The 15,882-nt window shown below is 40.5% G+C and overlaps 1 protein-coding gene across 1 annotated transcript; it reads left to right on the top strand.

The window, feature by feature from the left end:
• The first annotated feature begins 1,548 nt into the window (after positions 1–1,548).
• Positions 1,549–14,583, top strand: ap1m1 (adaptor related protein complex 1 subunit mu 1). Its single transcript, XM_083782960.1, has 12 exons — positions 1,549–1,707; positions 2,896–3,052; positions 3,227–3,294; positions 3,415–3,545; positions 4,006–4,153; positions 5,271–5,397; positions 5,905–6,047; positions 6,464–6,535; positions 6,854–7,012; positions 8,027–8,152; positions 13,336–13,411; positions 13,811–14,583. Exons 1-12 carry the CDS (start codon positions 1,666–1,668, stop codon positions 13,831–13,833), a joined length of 1,272 nt encoding a protein of 423 aa, XP_083639086.1. The 5' UTR covers positions 1,549–1,665; the 3' UTR covers positions 13,834–14,583.
• Positions 14,584–15,882: the final 1,299 nt, after the last annotated feature.

Here is a 15,882-nt window from a genome sequence, read left to right as displayed (position 1 = left end):
CCGCATCTTCTTTTTTTTCCTTTCTTTTATTGTTTTTATTATTATTCGCTGTGTGGCTATGGTGCAGGAGCCAGGGTAGGGGCAGTGGAGCAGGTTTGGCAGAGGCTTTTTGTTGTGATGGGAGGAGGGGGGGGTGTGTGAACAATTTATTATGCCTTTACAAGATCGACAACTCAGAAGCAATATATTAAAGTGTATGAAACTATGTGAAGTTGTGAACAAACTATATGTAAAATGTATCAAAACACACCCATCTGATATCCCATATTTGTCAAAGCAAAACATAGAATCCATTTAAACTGTATATCCAGGTGAGTATGATGATAAGATGCTTTAATCCTTTGTGTTTACATTTTTATTTATTTAGGCCTATTTATTTTGATCCACAACTGTCTTTGCACATAGCACCACAGGTGTTAGAAAGGTGTGAGCCAGTCATTAAAATGATTCTTTGACCGTCCAAAAATAAACATATGACGTCAAAGGCATTCCTGTCAGTGGAAGAACGTGTTATATAACATTGGAAGAATGGCATCCAAAATGGCTTGTCATAATGCTTGTAACAACAACAACAACAAAACAGGAATAATGATTATGATTATTATAGTTATTATTATTATTATTATTATTATTATTATCATAAACAACAAGGGTGTCCTTAAAAAATCTCTTTCGCCTCTCTTTCACTATTCTTTGGTGAATAAGAGCCTTATAGGCTAATAATAATAATAATAATGGATTGCATTTTTATAGCGCTTTTCTATTCACTACATGCTTACAATGGTCCATTCATTCATACATTGGGAGGTGAAGCGGCGAACAGTCGATGCCAGCGTCCTCACTAGTCACTTCCCACATTCACAGTTCACACACCAATGGTATGTGGCTATTATAAGCATTCCTGATTAGTTAATATGTGGTTATTACTTTGTATTTCCTTTTACACTTTTAATACTGTGGCGGTGTCAAAGAACCCTGGCTGTCCTAAGTGTTTCCCTCGAGCCCTTGTCCTATTCACTTACTCCCTCTAGTGCCAACACGAACGAACACACACACACACACACACACACACACACACACACACACACACACACACACACACACACACACACACACACACACACACACACACACACACACACACACACACACACACACACACACACACACACACACACACACACACAGAACAGAACCCTGGCTGTCCTAAGTGTTTCCCTCGAGCCCTTGTCCTATTCACTTACTCCCTCTAGTGCCAACACGAACACACACACACACACACACACACACACACACACACACACACACACACACACACACACACACACACACACACACACACACACACACACACACACAGGGTGAATGTAAAGCACAGTGTAAAGCACTTTGTATAAAAAAGATCAACCAACTAATTACCATAAAGCTCAATGATATATTAGTATTGCACCCTCCTATCCACCAGAGGGCACTGAAACAGAGGGTGACAGTGGGTGGCTGCCCCAAAAGGGGAAGGATCCTTTTTTCTTCTCATTTCAGTATTATGATTCATGCAGGTTGTGTGAATTTAGCCTCAGACGACAGACATCATCCATAAAGCCTGATAATAAATAAATAAAAACCAACTTGTATATGCAACCGCTGTAGCGGTATACTTAGTTCAAGATGTCTGCAAGCGCCGTGTATGTCTTGGATTTAAAAGGAAAGGTAAGATAACCGGACCGACGCTACGTAGCTAATGTGCTAGCTAGGCTAACAGTAGCTATAGCTCGGTGGCATTCCTCACTGACAGCTTGATGTGGCGCTGGCCCAAACCTTTGAAGACACCGGAACGGTAGCTCTTTGGGGTAACTGTTGAGTTTCTGGCTTATACCGCCAGGCAACAACAGGGCTACATTAAACAGTCATTGTGGCTAAACCAACCTACCTGACATAATAACTATCATCAATAACACTTGACAAACAGCTGTCAGTCACCATAAGGGTTCTGAGGAGGGTGGCACTTTGCAGCCAGCCAGGACCACCAAAAGTAACGGATGGCATTACCAACGTCATCATTATTAGTCCCATCTGTAACCTCACCCGACGAGCTACATCGTTGGGTAAGGTCACAGAAGATGAGCGGCGGCTATAACGTCATTATAGCACCCTTGATGAATTGAATACACAGGACCACAATGGAAACAAGGGCTTTTGCGTTATCCTTTTAGCTAGCCGCAATTTGCAACACTAGATTTTTTGAATGGGTTGAATCTAGAGTTCCAACACCAGCCACTGACAGCCCATACATCCAAACAGAACAATCTGATTGTATTTGATTGATTATTGATTGAAATATTTATTAACAGTTAACAGCAGAATTACAGTACATTTCAAGCACAATTCAATACAAAGACTGTTAGCTGTGAGTGGACGACCCAATAAAGCATTACACTTGTTTACAAGAGGGTCCACCATGTTCAAATCATCAAAACATTTAGAGACGTACAAATATACACTTCTATATAGCCAACAAAATGAGAACAGGAATTCATCATAAAGGAGGTAAAAAGGGAAAAGAAACATATACAGTGAGGGGGAAAGGGGGGGGGGGGGTATTAAACTATGTTAAACTCACCAACATTGCAGCTGTACGAACATTTTGGAAGCTTGGAAGCGCTTGTCAAATCATTCAAAGGCCCTGCATAGTGTGCATACCACCTGTTTTGAAATGACACATAATGCAGGAGGCAGCATGAGGTTGCATTATTGAAAATGAGCACTTCCAAAAAAAAAAACTTTTTTGTAATGTCTTTTTTTTGTACAAACAGACAATACAACAGAACAATACATAATACATCAGACACTACAATTACTTAAAAAAACACACAGTCACTATGATCATGTTCGTTTCAGGTCTTGGTGTGCCGCAACTACAGAGGAGATGTGGACATGTCAGAGATTGAACACTTCATGACCCTTCTGATGGACAGAGAGGAGGAGGGAGCCCTGTCTCCCATCCTGGCCCATGGAGGAGTCCGATTCATGTGGATCAAACACAACAACCTCTACTGTATCCTTAATACGCTCTCTAGTCTCTACGTCTTAGTGCAAATTAGTGGTTGAAGATAAGCCCTTGACTACATATTTTACTCACTGCACTGCGCAGAACCTTGGTGTAAATTAGGAGCATGAGCATATTTGTTGTCTAAACCGGGCCTGTTTTTCTTAACAATTATGCCCTCAGTGGTCGCAACATCCAAGAAAAATGCTAGCGTCTCCCTGGTGTTTTCTTTTTTGTACAAAATTATCCAGGTACTGTATGACTTAAGTTCTTTAACTTGCAGTTTGACTGCAGGTTTATCCCGTATACATTTCATTCTATGACAGTAGTCATGTATTGAGGTTTGTAAAGGTGTTTTTTATTCTTCTCAGGTTTTCTCTGAGTATTTCAAGGAGCTGGAAGAGGAAAGCATCAGAGATAACTTTGTTATTATATATGAGCTGATGGACGAGCTGATGGACTTTGGATACCCCCAGACCACCGACAGCAAGATCCTCCAAGAGTGGGTATCCTATCCTCTCAGTCACACTGACACATGTCATATATGCCCTAAAACGTCTCCTTAGTCCATATTACTGCCATACCTGATACTTACATTTGAATACTTGGGCATGTCAATGATGTCATAAGGGGGGCTTAAGTGTTATTACCTGATCTGTCAGTACTGAGTGATAGACATCATTTATGTATATTTTACTAATATATAGTATATTTGACTACTCGTCAGGAACGACAAACTTGGATCTTTCTCCCTCGTCTTGCACGGCTGACCTTTTGATCAGAGGATTGTCGTTTTAAGCAGACAAGCTTAGGCATTCTCAGTGTTCTCCAATAATTGTAGCCACAAGTCAGACAGGTCCATCCTTGGTAATCACACAGAGCTGCTATGTCCTCTCTTTGATGTTTTCCTTTTAGTTCTTCTTTCGTTTGCTTGACGTTTGTTTTCTTATGTTTTCTCCCAGATACATTACCCAGGAGGGACACAAGCTGGACACAGGTGCCCCACGTCCCCCTGCCACAGTAACCAATGCTGTGTCCTGGAGGTCGGAGGGTATCAAGTACAGGAAGAATGAGGTCTTCCTGGACGTCATAGAGTCGGTCAACCTCCTGGTAGGAACTAATGCTTTTAGAAGCCGTCGGCGGCTGGAGGCATAGTGGTTGAGGTGTTGTAAACTTCCTGTGTGTGTGTGTGTGTGTGTGTGTGTGTGTGTGTGTGTGTGTGTGTGTGTCACACCACAGGGGACATGCTCAGCTCAACTTCAGACGGATGCTTTCCTCAAAGCCCCTGAAGTTGCTGACACTGTGTTTCACAATAGGCTTGTTGCGGTTGGCAGTCTTTACTGGTGGCAAGGTTATAATGCTGTAATTTTCTCCACATCAGTCCTAACGTACATGCTTTAAAAAAAACAATGCACAACGTTGTAAATATGGGTGCCATTTAAAACCAGGAGAAAAAGGCAAATGTGTGCTGTGAATACTGGATCTTTCTTTGCCCAGGAATGTTCAGAATAAAGGCGGTGTGTCCAGCAGATTAGGCAGATTTTACAGTGAAAAGCCCCGCCTTCCATTACTCCCCAAAACAGGGAGACATAATCTTCCATTATTACGTCGCACTAAACTCACATCTAAACTCTCTCTAGAAGCGTTTATATTCCAAACGAGATGCTAGGTTAAGTCAGAAATGAAGACGGAACATTGCCATACTTGTACTTTTGCTGACATTTCAACGTTAGCAGACATAACTAGCTCAACAAATATACAGCGCATGTAACATTGGGGCTTATGTGTCGTTAGTGTAGAGATTTGAAGAATTAAGCTTCAGAGAGCTCTCTTTGAAGCTAAGGTCTGGAGTTCAATGCCAGTCACTGTACTCACATGGCATGCTATTCTTTTATAGGGCTTATGTTCTTGAGTAGTAACAATGCTGTACCATGGTCATAAAACAAGTTAAGACCCACACTGTCGCACTTTTCTCAAAGCTATGTAGCACGCTACTATGTTGGGTAAAATCCTTTAGCTTTCTTAAGAAGAAAGGATGCTGTTGAGCTTTCTTGATAGAGTTGTAGTTGTTAAACCAAATCATCAGAAAGCCTGATATCTCAAAAGTGAAAATTACACAGTAGTTTTCAACTCAGTCTCAGTCTCAGTCTCCATATGGTGAAAATAAGCTAAAATCTCTTTTGTGTTCATTAAAATATTGTCATTTCTCTCTTTCTCTCTTCCACAGGTTAGTGCCAACGGTAATGTTCTACGTAGTGAGATTGTTGGCTCCATCAAGATGCGAGTCTTCCTCTCTGGGATGCCAGAGTTGCGCTTGGGGCTCAATGACAAGGTTCTGTTTGAAAACACTGGACGTGAGTTGAACTACACTCATAACAGACCTGGATCAAACAGTGCTGGCAACAATGGTGTCTGTTTTAATCTACTCAGGACTCCCACATTGGTACAATGCCTACAGTATATATGGGCGTAGAGGTCAGATCGGTGGGTCTGAACAACAGACAGTGCCTATAACTCACTTTCAAAACAACATGACAGAGAGAATAGTTGGCAGGGATTGGAATCATAATGTTTGTGTTTATTTAATTTGCAAAGCCTCTGAGCTTTCAAATGAATCTTTGACAACTGCCAAGTAGTAAAAGAACATTTCAAAAATCATACAGTGTATGCTGAGTTTAGCCCCAGATAACTTTAGTACAACAATATTAGACTTCATAGCCAGGGTATATGGCTATTATACCTTACCACACCTATCAACTGCTGGGTGATTTTACCAACTGATTTGACCCAGGTTCCAATTTGTAGTAGCCAACATAATGCAAATACAATACACTTCTTCTACTAAATGATCTGTTCTTCAGGAGGGAAGAGTAAATCTGTGGAGTTGGAGGATGTCAAATTCCACCAGTGTGTTCGCCTGTCTCGCTTTGAAAATGACCGCACCATTTCCTTCATTCCACCCGATGGCGAGTTTGAGCTCATGTCTTACCGCCTCAACACTCATGTAAGTTGCATTATTACTGTGTGTTTGTTGGCAAAGTGTAGTTGAATTCTTATCTTTAACATGGAGAACAAGGGCCAAAACAAATGAATGGTTAATGTGGACCATGTCCTGTATTCAGACATTATTTACAAATGTAAGCATTTGTCAGGTTGGTAAATATGTTGAAGTTTAAAAAAAAAAGTAGTACAAGGGGACCATGAAAGGTTTTGTGCAGGCCAGGGCTGTATATTTATATTTAAGGCCATGCTGTGGCTGTCATGGCTGTGCAAAGTAATGTACACGTTTTTGTTAATTGGTTGTAGTAGGATCTATAAGCCACTAGGGGGTGACATTGTAATGTATTGTTACATTGTACACTGACATCTGTTCAATATGACAACTGATATGCTGAGTTGAATATGTCTGTTCTGTCTCAGGTGAAACCATTGATCTGGATTGAGTCTGTTATTGAGAAGCACTCCCACAGTCGAATCGAATACATGATCAAGGTTTGTCACTGTTTGCTGCCATATATAATTTACAATAGTTGTATTTTAAATATAATATAAGAGACGTAATCCCGTCATCACCTATTAAGATATTGTGCTGGATGTTTGTAGCCAAAGGAAATGGACTCAAATACTTTCCTGTGATTCCAAAAAATATCCTTACTCTTACTATTGTCCAATGAGGTTTAACAACTACAAGAAGGTTAAACATCTCCTTGGAATTATATGCAAATATTATTTGATCCGGGTCTCTTTGTAATGTACGGTGGCACCATTATTTCAAACTTGATCTGCTTGTTTCCTCTCTCTCTCTCTCAGGCCAAAAGTCAATTCAAAAGGCGTTCCACAGCCAACAATGTAGAGATCCACATTCCTGTGCCAACAGACGCAGACTCGCCCAAGTTTAAGACCACAGTGGGCAGTGTGAAGTGGGTGCCCGAGAACAGCGAGATCGTCTGGTCCATCAAGTCCTTCCCTGTGAGTACGAGTATTAATGACTCATGACTATGAGGATCATATGGGCGGTTGTGAACTGTAGTTGCTTTATGCTCTGCTGTTGGATAGCCTTTTAACCGTGAGATCATGATCACGTTTGTAAAGCTATTACAAAGTGTAATTCTGTTTGTGTGTGCGTGCGCACGTGTGTGTGTGTGATATGTAAGCAAACCTGGTTTCTCAATTAGGACGGTAAGCCCTTAGAAGTTTTAACACTTTTTCTGCCCCCTGAATCTTTCAAAATAAAGGCGCTAGAGTGCCCAGCAGATGAGGCAGATTTTACTCTGAAAAGTCCCACCCTATAATGTTCCATTACTACCTTGCGCTAATAAGTCTGATCTCTCTTTAGAAGTGTTAATATTCCAAACGAGATGCTCAGGTTTTATAATAAACTGGTGGGTCAAACTGAACAACCAATATGTAAATTTGAAGCTATTATTCCCTGCTTTCAAATGACATGAAAAAAACAAAAATTCAAAAATATCCAATGGCAGTCAAATTTTGTCACATTATTGTTAAAAAGGAGGAAAATCTGAGGAAGAGCCACGCGATTCAAAACTGATTGTTTTTTCAGTGTCTTACAACAGTGTCACGCTCATCAGATCTTGATCAGGTCTTGATCTGATGAGCTTGATGCTTATTGCTTAAGGCTGAAGACAGAGGAGGCTAGCTGACCAGCTTGACGTTATGGACTTAATTTAGTTTGACATTGTGTTGTAATCCAAGTAAGGCTTTGGAGATGCTACCTCTTCTAGATATTCCTTGTCACTGTCAGCACCTAGTACCCATCCATCCACCCTAGAAGTCAATTGAGGGTCTAAGGACAGGGGAATGGGGATGTCATTTTGGTGGGGTTTTTTGCTACAAATTTGAGGGACTGTGAAGCCCTGTCTTTGAGACTCACGGTGATTAATTGTTTAAAAACCTAATTGACTCTGAGCATCTCTGGTGACTTCCCCGATATGAAATAAAAAGTGTTTGTGTGACTCTTAACAGGGTGGAAAGGAGTATTTGATGCGTGCTCACTTCGGCCTGCCCAGCGTTGAAGCAGAGGACAAGGAGGGGAAGCCGCCAATCAGTGTCAAGTTTGAAATCCCTTACTTCACCACTTCAGGCATTCAGGTGTGTTTCACTCTCTCTCTTTCTTGTTCTTTATCACTCTCTTGCTTTCTTTCTGTGTCTCTCTCTCTCTCTCTCATACACACGCACGAACATGCATGCGTGCATACTCGAATCTGGCTTCAGGATTGTGTGTGAAAATGTATTTCACAAAGTCAGCCAAAAAGTAGTTGATGAACTGGTAGTAGTTGATGAACTGGTCAACAATTAAAGTATGCATATGACTCAATTTAAACCACATACCAAGAAACAGGACTATATTTCACAATATATAAAATTAAGGGTTATGTTTTGTATTCATTAATTGGAGTGAGGAAAGTAAGTCTATGACAGGGGGTGTGCCCATGCTTTCATAATGTGTCATACACAATAAAAGAAAAGTAATCTCTGTGCGTTTTTAGCAACTATGTAATTACATTAGTCAATTAACCAGTTATGTCAGCAGTTACAGTACAGGTATGAAGGTCAGTCGTAGGGTTGCACCTTTTAAGTTTCTTTCTCTTAAGTTTCTCCTACCATTACATTTGTGTTGCAGCTTAGAATTTCAGCTCTTTACGTTGGTGAGGTTGTTGTCCAAAGGGGGCAGTAGAGGTGTAATGTTAACAGCATCCCTGTGGCAACTCATTTACACATATCTTGAAAAAAGAGTAAGAAACATCACTGGACGATAAATACTGTATACACATCTTTGTTGAAGGAATGCACTCTGCAAGCCAGTGTAATTTTTTTATCCCAGTGACAGTGTCTCATTTTACAGGACAGGATTTTGCCGTTCCAGCAGTGCCATCTCTGGACATTATCACTTCATTTTGAATGGTTGAGGAAAATAAATTGACATAGATAACATAAGTTGTACTCTCTTGAGTACAAGAAAGTTGACCACCACCACCTTAGGACAAAGAGACAAAATATTGTTTTCTCACTTATGTGGCACATCAGTTGTACATACTGTAATAGTACCTGCTGCTGCTCAAAGTTCACCCATACTGTATCTGAATATTCACCCAAAAAGGTTAAATATATTATAAGTGAAAATACTTCGGAAATTGATGGTGGTTTTCACTGGTTCATTGCTATAATTGTACCTCTTATTTTAGATTATTCATGGCCCATTTACCATTGCATGGCTTTGTTATCATGATCAGAAATCCACATTAACGGGAAATCATACGAGGCACTGCTGGCTTACTCGATGCTAGTGGGTTGATAAGCAACATCTGTGAATTTACAGCAATTAAGTTCAACCTCATGTACTACCCTCTGAGAATTAATTTAAATGCTACTTATCTGGGAGGTGGCTCACAGTTATTACTCAAAAGGGGAGGCAAGGAAGCAATTTTGATAGATAAATTGATTGATTTAATTTAATTATTACGGTGAGTTTGCAGGGACAACTTATAGCTTGGATCGAAAACTGACAAAATTAGCACTGAATCTTTTCCTCATATTTTAGCGGGCAACATGACATATGATCGGCTATAAAAGATTTCACATCGGTACACTTTCACTCTACAGCATACACACATGCGGTCATGAATTCTATAATAAACCATTAGTAACGGTTACGTTTTGGATGTCATTAGAAAATGTAGGCAGTCATATTTTCCACAAACAAAATATTATTAGATTGTATGGACATGCAGCCCACTCGGAAGCAAACCCAAAGCTAATTAAAATTTATGTAATTGAGGTGAGGTTTTGGCAGTATAAGAATGTTTGTCATTTTCTGAGGTAATTGGACAGCTGAAAGAAATAATGCCCTTTCCCTCCCTTCTTATTTTAAATGTTCCCTAGTCATTTCATGAGCAGATGTTCAGAAATAAGGAGAAGAAATGACCATACGTGACAGTAGTCACGTATGGTCTTGAGTAGTAATGATAAGGAACACCTTATCATTACTACTACTCATTACTGTAATGATAAGGAACACCTTATCATTACTACTGATATACAAAATATAAGATCATTATGCTATTGCTAAACATAATTTGTTTTGATTATTTATTTTTATATTAACTTGAAAGTTAATTACACTCGTATGACAGTAATTTTAAAATAGAACGTCTCATCGACAAATCCTCTTGGTTGAAGAATATCAAGGTGTGCATTAAAGAAATCTTGCTTCGGGTTTTAATGGAAGTTTTACTGAAGCATCCACACATTCATCATCTGTAGCCGGACTCTCTGTCAAAAATGAAGCGAACCCATCGTTTGAGTGAGTGCCAACCGTTTGGTGTTTTTTTTTTTAACAATATATTTATTGAAATTTCTTTTTTTTTGACAAACAGACAATACAACAAAACAATACATGATACAGACAATACAATACAATTACTTAAAATGAAAAACAAACAAAAAACTAAACAATAACATACATATATAAGTACAGTATAATAAAATAATGGCACTTAGAATGGTAACAACAACAACAGAGTCCTTATGGCCACAAGACCAAACAGCTGCAGAGAATAAAATTAGACAATTTCCACCGTTAAATAAGATAAATCATTAACCGTAATATATTGGATAAACCTTCCCCATATCTTATCAAACATCTTCTGTTTATTCTTCAAAGTATAAGTAATTCTTTCCAGAGGAAGACACAATGATAACTCCCTAAACCACTGAGCAATACTGGGTTTGCCTATCTTTTTCCACGATAAGGCTATAGCCCTTTTGGCTTGTAGTAAACATAAATCCAGGAATCTTTGTTCGCTACTCTGAATCTTATGGCCAGGTGGGTAAAGAAGACCTAATAGAAACAGTTTTGGGTCAAGCTCAATATCTATCGACAATATCTTCTGAATCTCCCTCCTCACTTCTTCCCAGAATTCTTTCACTCTTGGACATGCCCACAGACAATGGAAAAGTGTACCTTTGTCTTTACCACATCTGATACAAGTATCTGGAATATCTGCACTAAATTTATTTAATTTCTCTGGATTGATATAAACCCTCATCAGCCAATTATATTGCAACAGTTTTAACCGAGTGTTACCCGTCTGGGATTGAGCATCCATACAGGCTGAGCTCCACTCTTCCAATGTCAATTCCTCTTGTAGATCAGCATTCCATGCATTATATTTGGATTCAGAGGATTCAGGAGAGAATTCTACTAACAGAGTATAAATCAGAAATGATGCCCCTATTAAAGGGGTTTCTGATAAGCTCTTTTTCTATTATTGACAGGGGAGGGAGTGTCAGAGAATTCAACCGTTTGGTGTTTAAACTAAAAAACACTTTTCTTGATGTTCGTTAAAACCCTTGTGTGCACTTGCGGTTTCGAAGGTCAACCGCCGAGCAGCGTATTCCCATCAAACTGCTGTTGCCGCGTCAGTGGCCTTTTCTTATTACAGGGCCCAAATAGACCTGTTCTCAGCCACTAATGCAACCAGTAACACCACTCTCTACGTGTGAGAAGACGCACTCCAGCTTAATTAGACAGATGCAAATATCAAAGCATGAGAAAGTTCCTCTTAAGTCCACCACTAAATGTAGGGGTCCACACATATGAAATGTGCATGATGCAAGTAACTCCCCCTTAGGAATCTAACTAGAAATAGACCTGAGCTACATAACCAGTCAGCTCTTGACGTTGCAAGTGCGTTGATGAGAGGAAAGCTATAGTTTATTAGTATAGTTCCCAATGCTTTTTTCCCCCCTAGGCGAAGTAGAGACCCCAAACAAGTCAACAAACTCATTGGCTGTAGCGCCTACCAAGAGCTTGATATCCCCACCAGGCCACACATGTAGCCTGTACTTAGTTGGCCATATACAACTAGCATCTTCATTTTCCCTTCGCAATTTAAAGCCATAATGATATTTTGCGGAGGACGGCTTTTGATGCCAGTTTTTGCTGACTACGGTGCCACGGTCAAGCCAGTTGCATGTTTGGCTCTCGGCTTTTGGCGAGAAGTGCTGCGCCGGCAGCCTCGGTGATCCCGCGTCTGCGTGTTTGTCGTCATGTGTCTGGTATAGGAGCGCTCTCCCTCTCTATGACCTCACTGTGTAGTGGAAGGTAATGACAAGGCGGCCAGTAGCAAGGCCTTACCAGTGGCCCGCCAACCGCTTGACCCACAAAATTCCAGCCCTGTCTGTCCTGGTTCGGCTGGGAACGGGAATTAGAATCAGGAGAGACGGAGCCATGGACCCGTCATCTCTCAGAGAGAGATGGTGTCGGTCTCGGCTGCTACCATCCTGCATGTTATGAACACAGTTGTACGTGCATGAACTTTAGTGAGTGGATTTCAGTTTGTTCGGGTGCAAGTTTCCGCTTTGTAATTTGTCTTGCATGCCATCCAAAAATTGAAGTCTTGATTTGAAAGCATGTTGCAGTGGCAGAAAGTATATTATATTTTTTTATAAACAAATTACTAAGAATTGGACTCTCACACTAAGAAACAAGTTGCAACAACTGCATGCAGACTGCAACAATGTATTAAATGTAAAACATTAGATTACTTAGATATGTGCACTCTCGAGTAGTTACGTGTCCAGATCAGTGTATTTGTGTACTGTATTACTTTGAAATGTGTGGTAACACATATCTGATGAAACATGAGTTGTGAAAGTTGTAACTCCATTCTGCTGACATGTACTGTATATCTTTCACTCCTTCTGGTGTTTTAGAGAGTACAGTTATCTAAATAAGCGCTTCATGTGTCCCCAAAAAGCAGAGGCCAGCTCGTTTGTGGGAAACGGCTTCCTTCTTCTCAATATGACTCTTCACAACACTTCCTCATGTATTGCAAACACTCTCACTCTCACTTCAACTACAAACATTTGAAATCCACCTGTTATGTACTGGATTTATGTATTTCATGTATTAGAAAAGGAATACTAATTTCTAGCAATAGCAATGTGAAATGCTTATAGAAGCAGCAAGTGCACTAAGCCCTATGTATACTTTGTTGTATGATGTCGTGCAGAAATATAGCCGGTCTAAAAGCTCAACACATCACATTCTGAGCTTGTATCGTGAGCTTGTAGATCTGCTATTTTGTCTATTTCTGAAAATGTGTAAAGTGAAGCCCAAAAAACAGGTACAACCAGGAAGTTGTTTAGTTGTGTAACAAATTTGGCTCATTATTACAAGCATGTAAGTTTGATGCACCTGCTGACGTACCCCCATTCAAGTCAATTCAAAGGGGCACTAATGGCTTACTGTCTTTGCTTTCCCATGACAGGTGCGTTACCTGAAAATCATTGAGAAGAGTGGTTACCAGGCCTTGCCATGGGTGCGATACATCACCCAGAACGGTGGTAGGTTTCACAGCTTTCACTAAGTCATGTGCAGAATGCCCACATGGTCAGGTATTGGGTAAGAATTGGGCAATACAGTGCAATGCGATGGGAACCAAATCCGAACTTATGCAGTTCTATGAAAACAGGATATATTATAGAACAAACGGCCAATGTGGCAATGTCAGTGAAATGCAAGAAAGTTTTTTTTTGTTTCACTGACTGAAGTGAACTCTGACTCCTTACTAAGATTAACCACAATTTCACATGTTGTCCTTTTGCTAATGTCGCTTGCCACTAATTGCTAAACATCCTCATCTCATTTCCTTTGTGTTCCATTCATTCTGGGTGGAAAGCATCAGCTGCCACCACTTTATTTTTTTTTGTCCATTTGATTAAGGCTGTCCATTTCCTCCTCAGATTATCAACTCCGAACCCAGTAGCCGACCGGGGCCTCAGCCTGCAGTGCAGTGGGCAGGTGGAACGCAGCGGGGGCCGATTCATGTCGCTAATGTGCGATAGCGACATGGCAGGTGTCAGTCCATGACACACAGCCTGTGTCAACTTTCTTTTTTGTCACATTTCTTTTTAGTCATGTTGATTTTGTAATCGATGCAAATGTATGGAGGAGCCTTTGGTCAAGCAAGGCTTACAGAGATTGTAAAGTCTGATTTATACTTGCGTGCTGGAGTCGCGCACCAAAATTATTCTATCTACAAGCTCGCAACACGTTGTGAGCTTGTAGATTTGCTATTTCCAGTGCATGATGACAGCAGCGTGCAACTATAGATTAGGTCTAATGTCAAACTACTGTGTGGCTCCATAAGACAAAGGCGGAAACAAGGAATGGTGCTGTACTGTTTACATCCAAGCAATTCAGTTCAGTGTTACACAAAGTCCTGTATGTCTCATTAGGTCAAAGGGTTGGTAAAGGAGATGGTCATTTCACGTTTTATGTCACAGCAATTATGTCCACACAGGTCAGTAATGCATTCAGTGGTTAGATTTTCCTTTTTTGTAAGTGAAAACAGTGTTTTGTCATTATTTGTTGATTATTTGTATATATTTGGTGTATGTTCATGCACTTCAATTCAGTGTTATCTGACCACTGTAATTTAACGTTGGCAACATCCGTTATAGCGCCTCTTTGAAAATGAGTGTGAGACCTGTGAATAAAGTATGCCTCTGAATAAGTGCTAGTGCATTGATTTACTTCACATTTGGTCTTTTTTTTATTTCAGTTTGTCAGCTTGGTATACAGACAGCCATGTGCTTCATACAGTTTACTGTAGTATGTTGTGCAGAAAACCAAATGCCAATCCCCCTTCCTGCACCTGTTACCCTTTCTCTGTCTGTAAACATGCGCCGTTTTAAATCATTAAATATCTATTTAGAGAAAATATTTCCAACGCCTCCTTGCGTCATTTAATTTCTGATGTAATTGGGGTTTGTCAGCATGCATTCAGTAACGGCGAGGAACTGAATAACCTCACCCGTGTAGGCACCTGTCCCACAAACCAACGTGGAATGCTGAATGGAGGGGAATGAGTTAGGGTGGGTGAGAAGGGGGTGTTCCTGACTGTGGGTCTAGCCAGCCCTCGATGGTTCTTTCCACTCAATCCTGGAGGTCTTCGAAACAGTGCCGCTCTTAATACCCAGGGGTCGTGATGTCATCAGTTATTTGGCGCCAGCATTCCGTAAACGTTGCAGGAGAAGCAGGGAAGGACGTGACTCAAGCTGCGGTCAACCCTCTTGCATATTCAACAGGCACCGTAAGATGGGCCCGGCACAAATGGGCCATTGTTCAGGTCAAAGCCAGACAGCAGTGGTCCCATATGAGGTCATGCTATAAGTTTGTCTTGTAAAAGGATTCTGATAGTTCAAGTCTTGTGAGTCACTGCGAGCAGGTGCTGAAAGCCGTAAGCTTGTCTTTTAGGTTCTGAAATGTCAAGAGGTACGTTCTGATTCTCTGATGCTATGTGCTGGTAATGCTTGAAAGAATTTCTGACAGCTCCTGCACCGTTCCCCGAAGGGATTAATATGTCAGAACGCTGGCTCCAAAAAACACCTACACATCAGTTGTGCGTCGTCCAACAAAATGTGATCGACGGGTCTCTGTTTTTCACTGTAGCTGTCTAGGAGTGTGTTTATTTAACACCTTCATTTTATAATGTCAATGGCAGTCGAGCTCCAGATAAAGTCATACGTCATACATAGGTCTGACATCATGACTGAGATCACAGAAAGTTATGCTGTTATTATATTATTTCTGTTTTTCTCCGGCATTACTGCTTTATTTCTGATAGTTACAGGAAAGGCGGTAGAGATAAGGGATGACATGGGCCACCCACACTTGGTCGTTTTGAGCAAGTGTGCCGTACTTCTTACATAATTTATAAGAGAGAGAGATTTGCCTGAATATTAGTTGTTGGTGAATTCTGATGACAATATGCGATAATGTCAACTTGATAGGATTACTAGCGGCCTCATAG

This window comes from Protomyctophum parallelum, assembly GCF_964188405.1.
Source record: "Protomyctophum parallelum genome assembly, chromosome: 14".
In the NCBI taxonomy this organism is placed as follows: domain Eukaryota; kingdom Metazoa; phylum Chordata; class Actinopteri; order Myctophiformes; family Myctophidae; genus Protomyctophum; species Protomyctophum parallelum.
Note: the sequence above shows the minus strand (reverse complement) of the source record. Positions and strands in the feature narration are given on the sequence as shown.

What these genes read in the sequence shown, in the direction of transcription:
- ap1m1 (XM_083782960.1), top strand. Translation starts at nt 1,666, where the DNA reads ATGTCTGCAAGCGCCGTGTATGTCTTGGATTTAAAAGGAAAG. An exon ending in TCTTGGATTTAAAAGGAAAG is followed by an intron (nt 1,708 to 2,895) that starts GTAAGATAACCG and finishes TGTTCGTTTCAG; the next exon opens with GTCTTGGTGTGCCGCAACTA. An exon ending in GGTCCATCAAGTCCTTCCCT is followed by an intron (nt 7,013 to 8,026) that starts GTGAGTACGAGT and finishes GACTCTTAACAG; the next exon opens with GGTGGAAAGGAGTATTTGAT.